At 42.9% G+C, this 20,893-nt stretch overlaps 1 protein-coding gene and 1 pseudogene across 2 annotated transcripts in view; one reads left to right on the top strand and one right to left on the bottom strand.

The window, feature by feature from the left end:
* Agk (acylglycerol kinase) overlaps positions 1-19,479 on the bottom strand; it is an 81,512-nt gene extending 62,033 nt beyond the window's left edge. The window contains exons 1-2 of one of the 2 annotated variants that reach the window (XM_052719828.1): positions 19,347-19,479; positions 15,047-15,169 (exon numbers count right to left, since the gene is read on the bottom strand). In XM_052719828.1, the coding sequence (XP_052575788.1) occupies positions 15,047-15,147 (101 nt within the window). In that variant the 5' untranslated portion in view covers positions 15,148-15,169; positions 19,347-19,479. Of the gene's footprint in view, positions 1-15,046; positions 15,170-19,141; positions 19,264-19,346 lie in introns of those variants that run through there. The other variant, XM_052719829.1, reaches the window with a different exon arrangement.
* On the top strand, positions 12,677-13,196 carry LOC128098565 (60S acidic ribosomal protein P1-like; annotated as a pseudogene).
* Positions 19,480-20,893: the final 1,414 nt, after the last annotated feature.

Raw genomic sequence — 20,893 nt, 5'->3', positions numbered from 1 at the left:
GCAGGGGCCTCTGCTACATATGAGAAAACAGTGACCACACACTTCCGCCTAAAAGACAGACCTTTGACCCAGCAGAGGGAAGTGCAGCCTACTGGGAAGAATGTTCTATCTTTCCCTCCTAACGAATTAGAAAAAAAAAGTCAGTGTGATAGGTTAGAACACTAAGTTGACAATCCAAATGTTAAAGATTCGTGAAAGGATATGGAACCCTTCACTCTAATAGTTCTGTTTTTATGGACATCATATTTCCTTGTTCCTGAACCTCCCTATGATGGACACCAAGAAAATTTACATCTTCTCAATTCTCTCAAGTACAAAATGAGAAAGAAGTTCCCTAAAGTCCTGAAAACATAAAGGAGAAAAATATTCTATTGATAGTAATATACTAAGTGGCAACTGTCTGCATTTCTATGCCATAAAAAGAAAAGGGGCCACACGGACAATGATTGGCATCAAATCCATCACAGTCATGATGCTCAGTGAAAATGGTAAAGAACAAGAAAGTTAACAAACTACCAGAAAATGTGTATATGACAGCCTCCTGGGCTAGTGAAAAGTGAAGCAACTTTTTATTTAGTTGGTGGCTTAATTCAATAATGGAAGAGATATTTCAAAGTAACAATATAAAGCAAGCCAAAAGCAGTTCTCCAAGAATTATTATTTGTAGCTGGGCGGCGGTGGCGCACGCCTTTAATCCCAGCACTCAGAAGGCACAGGCAGATGGAGCTCTGTGAATTCAAGGCCAGCCTGGTCTACAGAGCAAGTTGCAGGACAGCTAGGGCTAGCTACATAGAGAAATCCTGTCTCAAAAAAAAAAAATAAAACAAAAAAATTATTATTTCCTAAAATAGAAGGGAGAGAAGAGATATTAAAAAAAAATTTCATAGAACACAATGAATTTAACACAACAGCTATACCCAGAGGAACGAAGAATGAGCCAGCAGGATAATATTCAACAATGAACTAAACACTCCCTACAAACCTTTGCCAAAATGTGTGAACCCACTTATTGAATGAGACTTGTGATTCAACCCAGAGTTCTGAATTTGCTCACTGTCAAAACGTGATTCCTGAATACTGACAGCAATGTTTAGGTCTATAATCCTTGCTTTTACTACCTGACAAAGCACAAAAGGCAAACAAATAAATATTTGCAGCCAGAGCAAACAAATACTTTTGTCAAAGGTGTCCAAACCCATGCCCCATTTCCTAGAAATCTGGGATTTTAAGGTTGAAAGAGTTCTTATAAACAATCTAGTACATCGCATTACAATTTCCCTCCATACATCCCAAGCCCCATCAATCAAATGGTACGGCATCACTCCACTAATAACAAACTTCTATAGCAGTGATTCTCATCTTGGTAATGACATACAAAGAGAACATATAGAGAAACTCAACCTCAGTCCCTAGGCCCCAAAAGATTCTGGATGTGTACTTAAGCTGTTTTCTCAACTCCTTTGAGCTCCTAGGAAATGACAAATTGACCTAGTTTGAGGAAACCTCTGGCCTGAGGACATGCACACTGTTAGAAAGGGACTGGAGGCTTAGCACTGGAACTGAAACACCCTGCTTCTCAGCATGTGTGGGTCTCCAACACTCCACCTGCTTTCTACAGACATTCTCAGAGAAAGGCGCTAACAAAGCCCTGCCCACTGCTCATCGGTCACCCACTCCACACGTTCTCGCTGCACTGGTACTGGAGCGCTATTATAGTCCTTCTTCTTGCCAGTGGGCTCAGGAAAAAGCCCACAAATCTATCCCCACCCTTTAATAATTCAACAGTATTTATCAGGCAAAGACTTGACCTCTACCCAAGATAGGAAGGCCTCAACTCCAACAAAATCTAAAGACTGCTCTGAACAGCTCTCATTTGGTGCCTTTTCGTTCACACTCTGAAATGAGAAATCCCCAAAACACCTTTCCCCAGTCTTATTATCAGACCACGGCACTTGTCTACATTTGTGCAGAACAAGCTATTACTTATGATATTTCAAGTATCCTGGTTTCTCAGGTTTCCTCCTCACAGCCTGCTTCCCGTCAGCTCAGGATAGGACATTATTTAACAAAAGATGGCATCGTTGAGGGGTTCTCTCTGGTGACTAAGCTGTCCTGTGAGCCTGCTCTGTGGGACTCTTCATTAACCAGAAGATGGTTCTACAAGCTATGCCCACACACACCCATCCATCGACCAAGAGAAAGAGAAGGGGGAAGTCTTTATCCTGGAAGCCTTTTTCGTTCCTCAGAGTATGAAATTACTCCACTTCCACTCTTTTATTCTAGACTCAGGTCTTTACCAGATACCAACGTTTGTTCCTACCCCACTGTTCTGATAGTCACGGAAGCACAAGTAAGCAGACGGAGTTCTCTACACTGTGGAAAAGCTCCATCTCTGACTGGGAGCTACACTTCTGTGAGGTCCACACTGTACCACCATTAGGGGACCCTTCAGCTGCCATCAGAGAGCATTCTTCACCCTCTAGCTTTTCTTTTAAGATTTCTACTAATTCATTTTTAATTATACATTTGTGTGTGTGTGTGTGTGTGTGTGTGTGTGTGTGTGTGTGTATGTGTGTGTGTGTGTGTGTGTTACATATACCACAGCATTGTGTGGAGGTCACAGGACAACTCTCAGGTGTCAGTTCTCTCTTCCCATCAAGTGGGTCCCGTGAATCAAACTTAGGTTGTCAGCCTTGCAGGAAACACCATCTATCTCCTGTCTAATTCTAAGAAGACATTCTTTTTTTTTTTTTTTTTTTTTTTTTTTTTTTTTTTGGTTTTTCGAGACAGGGTTTCTCTGTGCAGCTTTGCGCCTTTCCTGGGACTCACTTGGTAGCCCAGGCTGGCCTCGAACTCACAGAGATCCGCCTGGCTCTGCCTCCCGAGTGCTGGGATTAAAGGCGTGCGCCACCACCGCCCGGCCTAACTTTTTTTTTTTTTTTAAGAAGACATTCTTTCATGGTTCATTCACTCCTATTTTCTTATTTTTTTTTAATCCATTCATTTTTATCCATTTAAACACCTTATTCCAGATTTTTTCCCCCATACAAATGTATCATTCACTTTACTAGGCAACCAAAACACTAGCTCTCTAGATTCCAATGACCATCATTATACACTGATAAGCATCATTGAAAGTAAATACATAGTCTCAGTTATGTACGAAGTACTCAACTGAGGAAAAGAGAAGACAGAGTACTACATAGAGATTATGAAGGTATTCAAAAATGTATGGGCTGAGAGAAAACCTAACACTCTATAAACACCCCCACGAGATGGTATTCACTTGGGCTCAAAGGTCCACAGCAGATCTGGGCAACTTCTACCTGAAAACACATAAGTTAGTAGCTACTAATATCAGTGTCCTGCTGTTTGAAAACATGATACATTTGAAATGTTGGTTACTACCTAGAGAAGAGCTGCTTTCAGCATCAGTTAGAATTACTTTTGTACAGGCCTTGGAACAAGTAAAACCACTAACATAAAAATCGCCCCAATTATGCGAAGCCAAAAAGACAAAATTTAAGTTAAATATACCTCCTGTCTTCCATCTTAGATATAGGAAAGTACAGATACTGTTATTTTTTTTAAAGGAAGAAATCTGTTTTCCACATAATCTAACAAAAGGACTTGGAAAGAAAGGGAATATAATTAAACTTCATTGTATTTAAAAGTTTAAAAAAAGTTCCCTTATTCCCTATCAAATCTGGGCTGACAAGCATGTTATTTAATTGCCCACAAACGAGCTTCTTTAAATAGCACCGATTAAAACCTCAATTTCAGCCTCAGCCTGTGCACAGGGGTGGGGGTCGGGGGTTGATGCAGAATGAACTTTGAAATGACTAAAAAGCAAAACAAACTGCTTTATCAAAGTCTCAACGAAGTCTGAAACAAAGAGAAGCTATGAAGGGGAATAAACCTCCTGCCATCAGCCACTGGTAAGGCAGCTGCTGCAGAGGAGGCAGCCAGACCCCGGACAACCGCTGCAGAGTCAGAGGCATCTCTGAACGGGTATCAGGGTGAAATGTCTGCTTCCAGACATCCAGAGAGACTGGGAACCAAAGCACAAGCCATTCCTGAAACCATAATCTCCACCAAAAGCCTATCAAGTGTGGCTCATGCATAATTTACCCCTGGAAGCTAACACATTCCCCTTGCCTATCCTGTCAGGGTCTCAAACTCAGTGCCTAAAATAGAAGATGTATCTCTTTGTCAAACCAATTCTCCCTGGTAACTTCTTTCTTTCTGCATCACCAATTATACCAGTCTTGAAGCCATAAAATGATTTTTCCTATGTTCCTCTGCCTCAGCCAAACACCCAGTCAATCACCTAGCAATAACAACAGCTAGCATCTGCAGAGAGCTAAATTTAAGCACAGTATAGGGCACCTGACCCACACCTCCTCATTCAGTCCTTGCAACTCACCTGCTAAACACGTATAATTATGTCTCATGTGGAGACAAGGAACTGAGGCTCAGTTAAGTGGCTCAACTTGACAAGGCCACACAGCTGACAGGGAGCAACACTGAAACCAGAGACGCCGACATGCCTTCCATGCTTTATTAGTTCCAGTACCACAGCTTCACATCTGCCCATTTGTTTTCCTTTCCTCACACAACTCTCTGTTTTAGGCCATTAGTAGCTTTGAGGTCAACTTCTGAAATGTGCCCTGCACAGGAGGCTAAGTTAAATTTCTAGAATGTTACCTTGTTCATAATATGCTTCTCCCCTTAAGAGCTTACTGTACTCAAACACAGGTATCCTACATGCAAAGCCTCCCACAACCTGCCTTTTCCAGAGTCTGATGAAAACACGCAACTTCAGTCACATTCTCTTTTTTTTTTTTTCACTTTTTACTTATTCTTTGTGTCTTTCACATCATGCATCTCCATCCCATCCATTTCCCCATTCCTTCGTATCATTCTTTAGCAGTCTCTACAAATCCACTACACTGCCATTTCCTGCCTATGCTTGAGCAACTGACCACTCCTAGAACACTGTGCCACTAGGTCCTCAAGGCCCAACTCAAATGACATCTTTTTAGATTTCCCACCTGAGGAAAAAACCACAAGATGTGTTGTTTCTGTTAATGTTCTTTGTACCAAGTAGCAGTCTAAGAAAGCTCTGTACAACAACCCATAGAGATGGGTACTATTACTGTCTTCTATCTCCAGTTTATAGGCAAAGAATCCAAACCTGGAGATGTAAAGTTACCTAGGGCTTCCCTGCTTGTGGTGGTTTGAATGAGAATGGCTCCATAGGCTCATATATTTGAATGTTTGTCTCCCAGTTGGTGGACTGTCTAGGAAGGATTAGGTGTGGCCTTGTTGGAGGAGGTGTGTCACTGGGGGTGGGCTTTGAGGTTTCAAAAGCCCATGCCATTGCCAGTCTGCCTGCTTGCCACCATGCTCAACACCATGATGGTCATGGACTAAACCTCTGAAACTATAAGCAAGTGCCAAATTAAATGCTTTCTTTTATAAGCTGCCTTGGTCATGGTGTCTCTTCCTAGCAACAGAATAGTAACTAAGACATTGCCAATAAATATAAAGTTGAAGTTCAATCCCACACTGTCAAGCTCTAGAGCCTTAACTATTCTACCATAGGGGACTCTGAGAAGTGATCCTTCTCAATAGCTTGGTGATTGCATCCAAATCCTGATCACTCATAACATTACCAACAGCAGGATACCCGCCTCCTCAAGTGATACTGCATAAACTGAGAAGTGGGGGCCAGAAGGAAGCAGGATTAGAACCATCGTCAATCGCCGAGCCAGGGGGTTAGTTCAAAAGTGGTGACAAGGCTCAATGACCAAACACAGTGAGACAGACCAAAGGCAGAATAAGCAAGGACAAGGTCTCCAGTATGACAGAACAGTATGGGCTTGAGTCAGATCAGCAAGGGTTCCCGTATGTCTCGCTGGTCTTAATGGCTGTGCCCTATTGTTCTCAAGTTATGCCATATGAAATTTAAGTTTATTTTATACGTATTTTATGTGTATGTATGAGTTACCTGCATGCATGTGTGTGTACCATGTACATTTGTGGTGCCCACAGAGGCCAAAAGAAGCTATCAGATCCTTCTGAGAATGGAGTTACAGGGGATTATGAGAGACTATGTAGGTGCTGGCAAACAAACTCATGTCCTCTACAAGAGCAGCAAGTACTCTGAACCACAGAGCCATCTCTTCAGGCCCTACATTAGACTTCAAACTAGTCTTTTTCAGACTGTCTCATTACACATGGACAGAGAGATAGAAAAGGGCTCAGATCTTATTCAATCACCCGGCAGGTCCTTGTCTTCCTGCCCACTGGACAGCTCTCATGTCATCCACTGCCCAAATGCAATCAACACTGTTCCAGCTCTCCAAGTACTGAGTAGTCATTACATCAACACTGTTCCAGCTCTCCAAGTACTGAGTAGTCATTACTTCAAATTACTCAGAGCAGTTTCTTGAACTCATGTCTGGAATACACTAAGCTAGAGTTCTGCAGTTACCTTATTCAATCCTTCAATGACCCAGTAAGATACTTCTATGCCCATTCCACAGTTAAAGAAGGTCCAGCTTCAAGAGCCCACGGTCACACTGCTAGGCTAGCTCACTGCTGACTGACGCCGGTGACAACCTGCAGACTACACTGCCTCCTTTCTTCGGCTACTGTTTCATCAGCAGGTTCTTTGCTACTAAAAGGGCCAGAAAAGTATGAAAGACCATTGCAGGTAAATGGCTGACATGATGAACTAGCAGCCTGGCACAGAATCTTTCCCAGGGATCCCAGAAGGCTCAATAAGAGCAGCTGGAGAGGAATGAGCAATACTTAAACTCTCTTTACTCTAAGCACACAGGGTCATTTCCTTCTCTTCAATTGCTCTCACAGAGCTGCATCGAGAGCCATCCCTACTGCTCCTGCCAACGACAGCAAGAAAATTATACAGGAGAAATCTCCAAAAAAAAAAAATTACTTTCTCCTTTGAAACTTGGGAGAAGGGAGAAAATAGAAGGAATTCTCAGAAGAGAAGATTTTATAAATACTATAAACAATGGAATAAAGCCTGCAAATACATATGTGATGTCAAAAGATTCATAAGAGGAGGCAATAAAAATGAATTATAGGCAGATAAAATAAATTAAAATATGTTCCCCCCCCCCGACCTGCTGTAAATGCCCCCTCACCCCTTCTATTTACATGGAATGTCAAGAGAAGATGAATGTCTAAAGAAACTATATCTCTTACCTGCGAACAGCCATGTCATTAGGGGTCACTTACAAAATATGCCAAGTAAGGATGGAGTCTGGAGAACACCAGAATGAAACAAAACAAAAGGACAGCCTGAAAGTAACTGGAAAAGATCAAAGACGACCGAACGCACCAGGCAAAGGCTGAAAAGTACTCATTCAGCTAAGGCTATTTATGACTTTGCCCAGAGCATGCCCAATTCAATGATGGACTATAAACCAAATTCTACTAACCTGGCTTTCAACTGGCAGAGAAGGTTAAGAAGTAAACTTTAAAAACTAGTATAAATGGAAAGATAGGTAGGGCAGTAAACAAATGGAATTGTCACTTGAATGAAGACGTGTTTAAGTTTGGAATGATTTTGATCAACAAGGAAGGGAAAGTCTGACATTAAGGACACAGATGAAGGAACAGACGATGAGGGGCAGGTACAAAGGAGAGGCAGAATGACTGGCATTGGGCAGGACGGCTGCCTCACCCAGTGAAGGAGAGAACACAAGGGTGCATGTGGATAACTGGCCTGTGTTCTGTAATTTTCTCTTTAAAATGGGAGGTAAGGTTGTCTGAGTATGGAGAAGGCAGAAGATGAAACAGAAATTCATGAATATTTCAAGGCACATTTGTGAACAAATGGAAGGAGAGCCTGACTGGAGATGGAGTGCATTACTCGTTTTAGGGGAATTCAACAGCCTAGATGTGCGAGTTCAGAAGATGGAGTTGATACTTTGCTTTGCTTCTGAATCCCATCCTTTCATCCTCTCCCATAAAGAAAATGTGCATTGAGTCCCTTCTATGTGCAGGGGCTTCAGGATAATATCATGCAAGACAAAGTCTATATAGTATTAGGATAAGAGAAGACACAAGCAGAAAAAAAATCATCACAATAGCAATGAGTGATTTTACTTATTTGTGTGTGTGTGTATGTGTGTGTGGGGGGGTGCACTATGTATAGGTGTGCTCACCTGTACACCTGTACTTGCAGGTTGATATTGGGTGTCTTCCTCTATCACTCTACTTCTTTGTTGGAGACAGGGTCTCTCAGTGAACCTGGAACTCACAGTCTTGACTATACTGGCTAGCCAATAAGCCCAAGGGACTGTCCCGTCTCCACAACTCCAAAGATGGGGTTACAGATGCGCACTGCCATATCTAACCTTTATGTGGGTGATGGGGATCCCAAATCAGATCCCTGTGTTTTCACAGCAAGCACTTTACCCACTGAGCCATCTCACTGGCCCTACAATAGCAATGAGTGTTTTATACAGAAAAGGCAGGAAGAGTCCCTAAGATTAGATGAGGAAGATCTCTTTGAAAAGATAGTACTTGAGACTTGGAGAAACTTCAGTAGCCCAGAAAAGAATGCCATATGAAGACCTGAAGGCTGAATGCTAAAATGTAGAGTACAACAAGACATATACAGCTAAGGTCAAGTTCATGCACAGCTGGTAAGAATTTGGGATTTGAGTCTAAAAGCAACAGCAATCTTCACTTACAGAACAACAGCATGGTAAAGGTGTGCAAACAGAAACAGTCAAAGAGCTAGGAAGCTAGGAAGAATCTGCACAAGAAAGGAGGGCTTGTGGATGAGGATGGAGATGGTGGGGGACAGACAAAAGAAACAGAACACATTAGGAAACTCTAAAATCACTTAGAATCTATGCACAGGATATGAGAAACGTGGGTAAGGAAGAACAGAAGATGTCCAAATATCTAGGGAAATAAAATGGATAGTGAGTAATACCAATAATCGAGAAGCAGGTTGGGCAAGAGGATTTTGTTTTAGGATGCTGGGCCAGAAATACCTGTGAAGCATCCTAAGATAAGTACTTGCATTGGCTACCTTTCTGTTGCCATGATAAAACCCTAGGCCAATGTAACTTATGGAAAAAGAGTTGATTTGGGCTTATGGTTCCAGAGGTTGAGAGTTCCTAAAGAGGACAAAGACACGGTGGCAGAAGAAGGGAGCTGGGACTCACACCCTCCCCATAAGCAGAAAGCAGAGACAGCAAACTAGGAATGGTGTGAGTCTTTCAAACCTCAAACCCCACCCCACTGACGTATTTGTCAGCAAGGCCACACCTCCCAAACGGCACCACCAACTGGGGATCAAGTGTCAAATGCCACAAGATTATGGGGGCATCCCATTCAAACCAACACAGCACCAGAACATACACTGAGGTGTGAAGCTCAGAAGAGGTCTTTATAGAGACAAACAAAACCCTGGGACTGGACGTCTAGAGTTGTAACAGAAGACAGATGAGCAGGTGAGAGCATCAGGGGAGGGCACGACACAAGAAGACGACGGCCTAGGGCAGAGAACTCTCTCCTCAGGCTTGAAAGAAGGGGTCACTAAGGACAAGAAGGGGAGTGGCAAAGAGAGAAAGAAGGAGGGAAGGAGAAGCAGGAGTCTGGAAGGCATAGACAAGAGGGAAATGTGTCTAGCTGTGGTAACGGGGGGCGGGGGGGGGGGGGGGGGGGGGCATGTGAGACTGCAAGGCCAGCTCGTACAGGTAAAAGGGGAACTGAGTCAGACCAAGTATGGGAGAAAAGTAAATTGCAAGTGCTAGGTAGTGGCACATACTATATTCCCAGCACTTGGGAGGCTGAGGCAGGGAGATCCCAAGCCAGCCTGGGCTACATAGCAAGACTCCATGGAGCTGAGATTACGGGAGAAAGAAAAGAAGGGAAGAGGAGGAGGAGGAAGAGATAAAATGCATCTAAACAGGAAAGGAAGAAGAAAACTATCTCTGTTTACAGATAACATGACCTTTTATATGGAACACCAGAATGGTTACACCCAAATACAGAAAAAGTGTTAGAACCGTAAGACAACTTCAGCAAAGCTGCCAGACTGAAAAAGAATTAACAAAGCAAGCTGCACTGCCATATACAGATTGAACAGTGCATAAAGGAAACTAAGAAATCAATCACCAAGAAGACCAAAAAGAATAACTATTTACAAATAAATTTAGGCAAGTGAGAGATGTGTTCACTAAAACCCACAAAACAGACAGGAAGACATCATGTGCTCAAGGATTGGAAGACAACACTGTTAAAATGGCCACAACACACAGCAGTCTACCAATTTCATTCAATCCCTGTCAAAATCCCAAAGCACTTTTTGTAGAAATAGGTAAAAGCCACCTCAGAATCAATATGAAATCTCAAATAGCCTGAATGGCCAAAATAATCTAGAAAAAGAACAAAGTTGGAAGCTTCTCACTTCGTAATTTCACAATTTCTTGCAAGGCTATAGTAATCAAAATGTGGTTTTGGCATACAGATAGATACACAGGTACATGGAATAGAACAGAAAACCTAGAGATAAAGCTCCATTGTACATGGTCAAAATATCTTCAACAAAATTCTGCAAATTTCTAAATGGTCTTATTAAACAAAAAACATGGAGCCAAATATAGGGGTGAAAGCCTTAGATCAGGGAAATAGGGAAAGCCACCAGCCAACCTTACCTCACCAACTCTGCAGCTTCCAAATGAGAGTTACTTCCTGTCTATTCAGGCCTTTATTGCCTTGCTGTTCTGCCCTCTCATTGGCTATCTTAGCCTAGCTAACTTACTTCCTCTTCATACACAGCTCTGTCACTTTCTGTCTGTCTGTACAGACCTCCACGCCTCGATGGTTGGTATTGGAATTGAAGGCGTGTGTCACCACGCTTGGCTCTGTTCCCTAGTGTGGCCTTGAACACACAGATCCTGCCTGCTAAGGGATTAAGGCTGTGTGCTGCCTGACTTCTCTGTTTACTTAAAATGGCTGGCCTTTTTCCCCTGATCTCCAAGCAGGCTTTATTTATCAACACACAAATAAAATATCACCATACTTCAGCACAAATAAAATATCACCACATTTCAGCACAAATAAAATATCACCACATTTCTCCTTTTCTTGTCTAATAAAAATTAAAAAAATAAAAATAAAGTTATAACTAATATAAGAAAAACTATATAATACGTATTGCTCTGATTGGTTGATAAATAAAGCTATTTGGTCTATGGCAAGCCAGCTTAGAGGCAGGCGGGAAATTAAAACAGAAAGACAGGAAGAAGGTGGAGGGAGACTCCAGCGAGCCGCCCAAGAAGCAACATGTAATGGGACGCTAATTTAAAATATAAGAGCGAGCTAGCAAAAGGCTTGAGCCATGGCCATGCAGTTATAATTAATATAAGCCTCTGTGTGTTTATTTGGGGGACGCGAGTGGGAGAGATCTGTCCTGACTACCAGCAGGCCGGGACATAGGAAATCTTCTGGCTACAAAAGTCCCAAGACCACACAACAGAGAATTCTACAAATGGTGCCAGCCCAGATACCCACATGCAAAACAGTGAAGCTATATCTTAGCATTATACCACATACAAAATTAAACATAAAGGCCTAAATGTGACCTAAAACTATGAAGCTCCTAGAAGCAAACCTGGGGGAAAGTGTAATGCCATTGGATTTGGCAATAATTTCTTGGATGTGATACTAAAAGCTCAGGCAAGGACTAAGGAGATGGCTCAGTTGGTAATGTGCATGCCCGCAAGCATGAGGACCTAACTATGGAACCCTAGCACTCATGTGAAATGCCAGTGTGACATCTGTAATCCCAGCACTGTGAAGCAGATACAGAGATAACCAGAACCTGCTGACCAGCTACTGTGGCCCAATAAGTAGTGAGCTCTGGGGTTGATGAGTAACTGTCCCAAAAAATAATGTGGAGGGCAATTAAGGAAGACACCCAACACTGACTTCTGACCAATATACATATGCAGACACATTCACCATACACACAAATCTACTTAAAGCACAGACAACAAAAGCAAAGATAGCCATGGGACATGAACAGCAAAAGCAAAGATAACCAATGGGACATCAACAACAAAAGCAAAGACAGCCAATGGGACACCAACAGCAAAAGCAAATAGCCAATGGGACATCAACAGCAAAAGCAAAGATAGCCAATAGGACATCAACAGCAAAAGCAGATAGCCAATAGGACATCAACAATAAAAGAAAAAATAGCCAATGGGACGTCAACAGCAAAAGCAGATAGTCAATGGGACATCAACTTTAAAAACATCTGACCACCCAAAGACACAACAACAAATTGAAAGGCCAATAAATACAGTGAGAAAAAAACTGCAAATCATGTATATCCTAATGGGTTAATATCTAGAAAATATAAAGAATTCATACAGCTCAACAACAAAGCCCAATTAAGAACTGGGCAAAGACCTTCAACAAACTTTTCTCCAAAGAAGAAACAGAAAGGGTCAAAGGGTATGTGAAAAAATACTCTGTATTTTTAGAAAAATGAAAATCAACACCACAACACCCATCACAACAAAACATGTTAATGCAGATATAGAGAAACTGGAACTATTTTGCACTATTAGTAGTACTATAAAAGCTGTTACCAAAAACAATTTGAAGGCTCCTTAAAAACTAACAATAGCGCTTTCCTCAGCTGCCGCCAAGGTGCTCGGTTCTTCCGAGGAAGCTAAGGCCGCGTTGGGGTGAGGCCCTCACTTCATCCGGCGACTAGCACCGTGCCGGCAGTCCGCAACATGGCCTCCGTCTCCGAGCTCGCCTGCATCTACTCCGCCCTCATCCTGCACGACGACGAGGTGACGGTCACGGAGGACAAGATCAATGCCCTCATTAAAGCAGCTGGTGTCAATGTTGAACCTTTCTGGCCTGGCTTGTTTGCAAAGGCCCTGGCCAATGTCAACATTGGGAGCCTCATCTGCTGGTGGGCCTGCTCCAGCAGCTGGAGCCGCACCAGCAGGCGGTCCTGCCCCCTCTACTGCTGCTGCCCCAGCTGAGGAGAAGAAAGTGGAAGCAAAGAAGGAAGAATCTGAGGAGTCTGATGATGACATGGGCTTTGGTCTTTTTGACTAAACCTCTTTTGTTAACATGTCCAATAAAAAGATGAACCTGTAAAAAAAAAAAAAAAAAAAAAAACTAACAATAGCACTTCCTACCATATGATCCAGCAGCCCTTCCTCTAGGTATGTCTCCAAAAGAACTGTAAAAGAATCTAAGAGGTATTTTCTCTCCCAAGTTCATTGCAACATTATTCACAATGGCCAACAGACAGAAGTAACCCAAATCTACACTGATAAATGAGTCAAGTATGACATACACATGCAGAGGAATATTAATTGTTCAGCCTTTAAAAATAAGGCAACCCCACATTCTACAATGTGGATGAATATTAAGGACAGTTCCCAAGTGCAATACACCAGTCACAAAAGGGCAAACACTGTCTGATCCTGCCTACACTGCATGTCTGTATCAGTCAAACTCATGGAAAACAAAGCAGCTAGTGGCTGCGAAAAGGGCAGGGAAGAAAACGGATTGGTCAATGGGGATAGTTTCAGTTTCTTTTGCACAACAACATGTAAGAACGTATTCAACAACATGGGCCTCTTGTACATTCACTCACGAATGATCAAGGTGGAAAATCATGTTTTTCACTACAATTTGAAAGTAAGTAAAAGGGCCCATGAGGTATCAAAGTATGCAGAAGTATGAGAAAGAGAAGAGCGAGACCCCAGGAGCTGTATCTGTGGCCCTAACCTTGGATTTCAAGGGTGGAGAAGGAGCATATGAAGCCTTCAGTCAAGCTGTTTCAAACCTCGTTCAGAGTGAGCCTTTTCATGCTGGAGAACTGAGGGCCTTTTAAAAAGTCTGAAGACTTCAGGGAGTATCAGAGGACCTCTGAAGACAAGTGAGCTCTTCAGATCTTCACCCAGTGGGGACAGGGGAGCCCCCAATGAGGCGGCATCAGTGTGCCTTAGAGGTCCTGCAAAGGCAGTACAGGGTCCCCTGAGGGCCCAGGTTAGAAACGAGAGGAAAGGTCTGCTAACTCTTTTCTTACCTTGCAAATACTAAGCTGTGTGGACAGTAGCTAACAGAACTTGGTGCTTAGCTCTGAGAATACCTGCAAGGAAAGAACCACTCACCTGCAAAATATCATACCACACACTACAGCGTCAAGTTTTTTGCCAGCAGTAAACTGAGAACATTTATAAAAGTATCAAGTGCAGATCTCTTTTCCAACATAATTCCTAACTCTTCCCTGTTTAGCAAAGCAATATCAAATATATCTGGATTTCTGTGTTGGTACACATAAGACGTAGCACTTGGTCGCTTAAAGACTACAATTACATTGGCTGTCTTAAGTTTTTATGATTTTTATTTTAAAAAATTCTGTTTATGTAAATCTTACCACCTAAAGCCAGAACAGAAGATGTGTTACTTTCTTCTCCTGCTACGTCTGAAGGCTGACATAACACATGATTATACTGAATTCCTTATTCAAACACAAAGGGTGCTAAGTTGTGATCTCGTTTAAATTATCCCAGTCTAATGAATAGATGAAGACGGTCACAGGGGATGGAGAAAGCAGAGCCAATAAATATCCGGCAACCAAGGGATGACAGACAGAGACCATCGTAGAGAAAAACTGGACAATAATCTCAAGAGGATACACGAGTTACAATTTCAATTTACTACTGACTTGGAAGAGGACTTTCTTCTGTCCAGAATGGGTCCTGATCACTTCAATAACAAATAAAGTGAATAAAAACTTCTTTTTTCCCAACCTTACTAACCACATGCACTGATGTGTAAGTTGTATAGTTAATTATATAGGTCAGGTTACAAGAAGTGTTTGCCTTTTTTTATTTGAATAACTTTGTTTAACTACCATATTTTATAGACACATGCAGCTGAACAAAATTTTAGCCAGGCCTTTTGAATGGTTTTTGGTGGGATGCAGATGGAGTGGGGTGTCAATACTTACCAGTGCTTTCCATAGAGCCAGTGACCTCCCCACGTCAGCAAGCAAAGCCCAGCTGTAGTTTTCTTCCAGTGATTTCGAAGTGTTTTAAAGAATGCAGTCATCTTCTCCTACAGATTTGATAGGCTGGAAAAGAAAAAAGAAATTACCCAAGATAATCATGGAGCATCCTATTATTCATTCCTCTAAGGTCTCCCCCTCCCGCCTTTCTTCCTTTTCTTGTTTTCTCTCTGCCACTTCTGCTGTGGTTCTTCTCATGTTCTCCTATCCAGTCTCACCACCAGCATCTTCTCATCCACTCCCCCATCTCACTTCCTTCCTTATTCACACATTTCTCCCTTGACTCTCCTCCTTCCTTATCAATCTCCTTTCCCTAGCCTATCAGAAGGAAGGAGGGGAGAAAGTGGAGATCTCTAGGCTTCCTCTGATGTCTGTCTTCTTACTGTCCCCTACACTACTGTTGAGTATTTGTCCGTTACATATGAGGGATCCAAACTACCAGCAACAGCTTATTCAAAAAGAAGAAAACACCAGGTCTTTAATATGAAAATCGGCAAAGAACATGCAAAAAAACCTCAATGCACGTGGCTAAGTAAAAAATGCTCAACTTACTAATCAGAGACATACAAAGAGCTATTATTATTCACATATAAAATTGTTTTAAATTATCATCTTCACTGATGACAAAATACAACAAGAAAGATACTCTCACCTAATCCTATAAGGAAGGTAAATTAGCGCCTTATGGAAAAACAAAATGCCATAATATGCTTATTCTGTTTTTGTACGGCATCATTTGATGATATTTATAATTATTAATATGTTACTTAGCTTATCCACTAGAGTAAACTCCGTGAATGTAGAGCTTTGGTCACTGCTAGAACCTACACATCAAGTAAGATCTGGCACATGACAGGCATTCTAGAAACATCTATCAAGTGAGTGAGTCACATAACAATTCAATTTTTTTTTAATGGAGAATTTTCACAGATGTAGAAAAAACAACTCAAAATATAATGTAAGTAAAATCAGGAAGGTAAAAGACATCTATAACCAGTGTTATTCCAATTATGTTCAAATAGGACTATCAATCAAAATGCCAATAAACAAAAGCAGAAGATTTGCATCATTTCCTCTAAAATTGTAGGATGGTAAATGACATCTTAAAATTGCAACATATACACAATGCTAAGTTTTCTAAAACAAATTATTATCTAAACAGATGAAAATTATTTCTCCTTTTAACTTCCCTTGGTTAAAATCCCTCCCCTAGGAAGAAACATCCACACTGCAGACATCAATGAAGCCATCCAGGCTAGTACAGAAAAAGTCCCAAAGGCCCATGTAATTTTTGACCTCCCTCCATCTAGCCCTCAACACTTATTCATTCAAGAGGTCTTTAACAGCTAACACCTGCTCTGTGTTAAGACACAGGGCAGGGAAGAGTTAAGTCCCACTCTCACATGCTCATAATAGTTAAATCCCTAAGTGCAATACAACCACACGAGCACAGTCGCAACACAGTAAGATAAATGTTCGGGGATGAGGACGGGAGTCCACAAAAATGGGCCTACCTGGGATGGACCTGAAGGGGCCAAACAGAGCCCTACAGATTAGGAGTCACAACGGGAAGGTGTTAAGAATACACTACAGCCTAAACATCTGTGATTCCAAACTTGTAAGTGTCTGTCCTAATTCCAATTGAAATGGTATTAGGTAGAAATAATGGGACAACAAGGATGCTGTCCTCATGAATAGGCTCAGCACCTCTCCAAGATGAGACACCAGCCAGATGTCACATCCCATCCACCCCCAATTCACCATCTGAAGACACAGCATCAAGATAGCCATTTGTAGACTAAGAAGAGTGTGCCACACCCAGTACAACCATCTTGGGTTCATACTTCCAGTTTGCACATTGTGAGAAATAAATTTTTGTTATTTAAGTCACCCCAGTTATAGCAACCTAAACAAACAAATATACAAAGGATATAGATATATATAGATATAGATATATACATACACACACATATGTATGTTTTTGTGTGTGTGTATGTGTATAAAGGCTACATACAAAATGTATACATACACACACATATATACCAAATTATGTTCTGAAAAACATAGGAAGGTAGTAGACTGAAGAAGTAATTTCTCTTCTCACCCATGAATAAGACTAAGACTCCTGTAACAAAACATATTAACAAGCAAAAAAAAGGATATAAATCTATTTAATGTGAGCTTTACCTGACTCAAACCTTCAGAAATAAAACCCTGTGTATGTTAAATTTGATGAAGAGTAGAAAGTTGTACAGAAACATGACTGAACAAGGTGCTATGACTTAAAGACAATAACCAGCAAGGTCTGCTTGTTCAGATCCTTCTGTGTCCCTTCATCTTAAGAGATAAAAGTAGTCACTTCCTGCATGCATTAGACAGGTACCTCTAACATGAGGGCCTTATACAGGAAGTCTGCTTCAGGTTAGAACAGTGACAACTTCCTGCTTACTGTTTCCTCAACTGCCAATGGACCACTTTGGAGATTAACATGCCCTAAGAGAGTATAAGTATGGGATAGCTTCTAGAACACTGGTTCTCAGCCTTTAGGGTCCCTATTAAACCTTACTAGAACACACAAAATTTGCTGGAAATGTGTATTCTTGGTTATTACTTCCCTTCCCCCAAAGCCTCCTTTGTTCCAGAACTGAGTAATCATCTCACGTTTAGTTAGTTAGCAATTATTATCATAATTGTAATGTAGGTGATAAACACACCAGATTCTGAGAAACTGTAGTTTACAGATAAAAGATGGGGGTGGCAGGAAGATCTGAAAAGACTTTGAGTCTACACTAAGGGCTTTGGATATTATGTTGAAGGCAATGGGAAAAAAAACAAAAACAAAACTTGAGATTTTTAGCAGCTAAATAACATAAATCATATTTGAGCGGCAGAATATAAAACAGACTGCTAGAACCTGAAAGTAAAGCTGAAGAGGGCCATGGGGGGAGGGGGTGCTATAATTTCTAGGCAACTAAAGGGAGGAACAAGAGTCAATAAACGATGCGGAGGTCTTGGTCTGGCAGTGCTTGGTGACCAACTGACTGCAAGAAGTGAGAGATTTCTTTTTGTGCTTGGGCAACAGGTCGGAACTTGATTTCAAGCCTTTGACTGATATTGCAGGTTTGTGGGAAAACAGTGTGCAGCTAAGGAGACCTCAGCCTGTTATACCTGCCGGGCACATGAAGTGGAGCCCAAACAGACATCTGGACTTAGCTGTTTGGAAATAGGAGAAACTGGACACAAGCTACAGAACTGGGACTCATGCCTGTGAAGGCAAAGTATGAGGGTTGCTAAAACTATCCAAGTGGAGGGCAGCATGGAAGGAAGGAACACCTGGAAGTCGAGGGCACTGACTGGACCGTCTTTTTAAACACCACCCCTACCCCCATGCAACTCCCTTTTTTGTCATAAATGATTCATATATTATTAAAAGACGGGGAGATACGCAGGCGGCCTAGTGTGCAAAGAGCACTGGCTGAGGTGTCTGAGGTAGTGAGACCCTGGGTACGTCGATTAACTTCTTCACTAGTAAAATGAAGAAACGCCATCTGCCCTGATTACTTAATTTGGCTGTGAAGATCAGCTGTGATGGGGTTGTGAATAAAATCCGTAAATTTTTCCGTATTTAAGTTGCCTTCACAAATATGTACTACATTAGCAGTGTATATTCCCTTCTCAGTAGCCAGAATTTTCATTCTCATTAACGTCAGTTTAAAAAAAAAAATCTCAATTTCATGTTTAAATCAGCGTATCTTTGCCTTCGAAGCAGGTTATCCTCAACCCCATAAGCTCCCAAATTCTAACTGCAGCCCCTCTCCTGACAAGGAAGATGGGGATTTTCTCACTAAAGCAGAGCTCCTTGGGGCAGGTTCTCGCCATCTCCATCAGCAGAACCTAGTAAATGGAATGAATGAACCGACCCACCCATCAAATACTATTGATTCCGTTTTTGTTTCGGGGTACCCCACAGTCCAAGTAGGGGACATGACTGAGGGGGCCCACAGATTAGGGGCAGCTCTGGGACTCGAACCAGCACACCTGACTCGCAGGGACCACGGGCGCGCGCGCCACGCCGGCCCGACCCAGTGCCCTCCTCCCGCCGCACCGCAGCTAGCAACTGCAAGGCCGATCCCCGGACGCCAGGCCGGTTCCCGGGACGCCCTGCTCAGCACAGCAACCCGCCGCTGCGCCCCCCCACCCGGGCCACACACACCAGCGGCCCACGCTCGCTCCCCGAACTCACCGCTGCCCGCCGCTCGGCGCCTGGCCTTTCCTGTGTGCTCTCGCGAAACTCTTCCTCCCTTCAGGGGGGAAACCGCTACCGCTGCCCTCGGGTTCCGACGCGGGGCTGCGCCCGCCGGGCGGGCGGGGCCGAGCCCTCCAGTGACCTGGGAGCAGTCGCCGCCCTCCCTTCTCCTTCTCTCAGCCAGCCAGCCTTCTATCGCCAGCCCTTCGTCTCTGGAAAGTTCACAGTAAATAATACGAACACTTTTACGATTTGGAGCTAAATCAGAAAGTAATTCAAGGAGTAAGACCATTTTAGAGAGTGGTAAATGAAACCAAGAAAACCAAACCGGTTGCTAGGGAGTGTGGCGACCGGGGCACTGTGTTAAATTAAACAGCGGAAGTTTGAGCTCCCCGAAAGCAGGGAGAAGAGGATCAGGTCAGGAGGCATAGAAGAAAGAGCGGGGTAGAGGAGAATCAGCCCCAAAATCAAGAGACGCACTAGGCCACTGTGAGGTAGGCAGAGGGAAGGGAGCTAGGGAGTGTGAAGGGGCCCCAAAATAGCTTGACCACACAGCAGCCATGACAGGCTTAGGGGCGTAGACATAGCTTCTGAGACAGGCTTACTGGCAGGCAACACCCAGATCCAGGAAAAGCCTCAAGCTGATACCACCCAGGGGTCCACCGAGGGATGAGGAAATACCTAACATTATGAATGGTCCAACCATTAGGTGGCCAGATGTCCTTGAGTCTAGCACACACTTATTTTTGTTTTACAGATACCCCTGGATAATTGTCAGCCAGTCAGGGTCCTGAAGCCTGGAAACCCCCTCACCCCAACCTCTGCTATGATAAAAATCCCACCCTGCCTGGGCTCAGGGCTCTCTGCTCTCACCCTCTGTGTCGGACAGAGGGACCAAGCTCAGAGCTTGAAATAAAGGCTCTTTGCTTTTACGTGCGGAATTCGGTCTCCGTGGTGGTCTTTTGGCGGTCCCCGCGATCTGGGCATAACCAGGAGAAGGAGAGAAATGAAGCAGGAGAGGTGGGCAGGAGATGGCAGAGCTAGGGAGGAGAGGCCACGGAGGTGTGGAGCACCAGAAAATGTGTCTCCTCAAAATATGAAGACGGCTGAGCTGAAGATGAGGGACAGACGCAGGGGAGCTTCCTGCTTTCCCTCTATTTGCCTAAGACAAAGGCAGTTTACAAAGACTTTGTAAATTGCCACCACTCACTACCAGGGAGATGTCAACAAAACAGTACAGATTTTTGCTACAAAGAGAAGTTGTGGAAGTCTGTCTTGAGGGCATGACATGGCCATTGCTGTCTTGAAATGGGAACAGTTGTGTTGACTTGCCCAATATCATAACATCTGACACATTCACAACTGATCCCTAGTGACCCACCTCTTCCACAGGATATACAAGCAAGTAAAGGGTGCTGGGACTGGAGGGTCTGAGGAGAGTTGGGAGTGGGGGGGGCAACAACTTCTTGTGACTTCGGGTATGTTACCCATGTTCCTGTAGGTAATCCCTCACCCCAATCAAATTCATTGATTCACAAACCACA

The sequence above is a fragment of the Peromyscus californicus genome, unplaced genomic scaffold (assembly GCF_007827085.1).
Source record: "Peromyscus californicus insignis strain IS unplaced genomic scaffold, ASM782708v3 Scaffold_6__1_contigs__length_162567912, whole genome shotgun sequence".
In the NCBI taxonomy this organism is placed as follows: Eukaryota; Metazoa; Chordata; class Mammalia; order Rodentia; family Cricetidae; genus Peromyscus; species Peromyscus californicus.
Note: the sequence above shows the minus strand (reverse complement) of the source record. Positions and strands in the feature narration are given on the sequence as shown.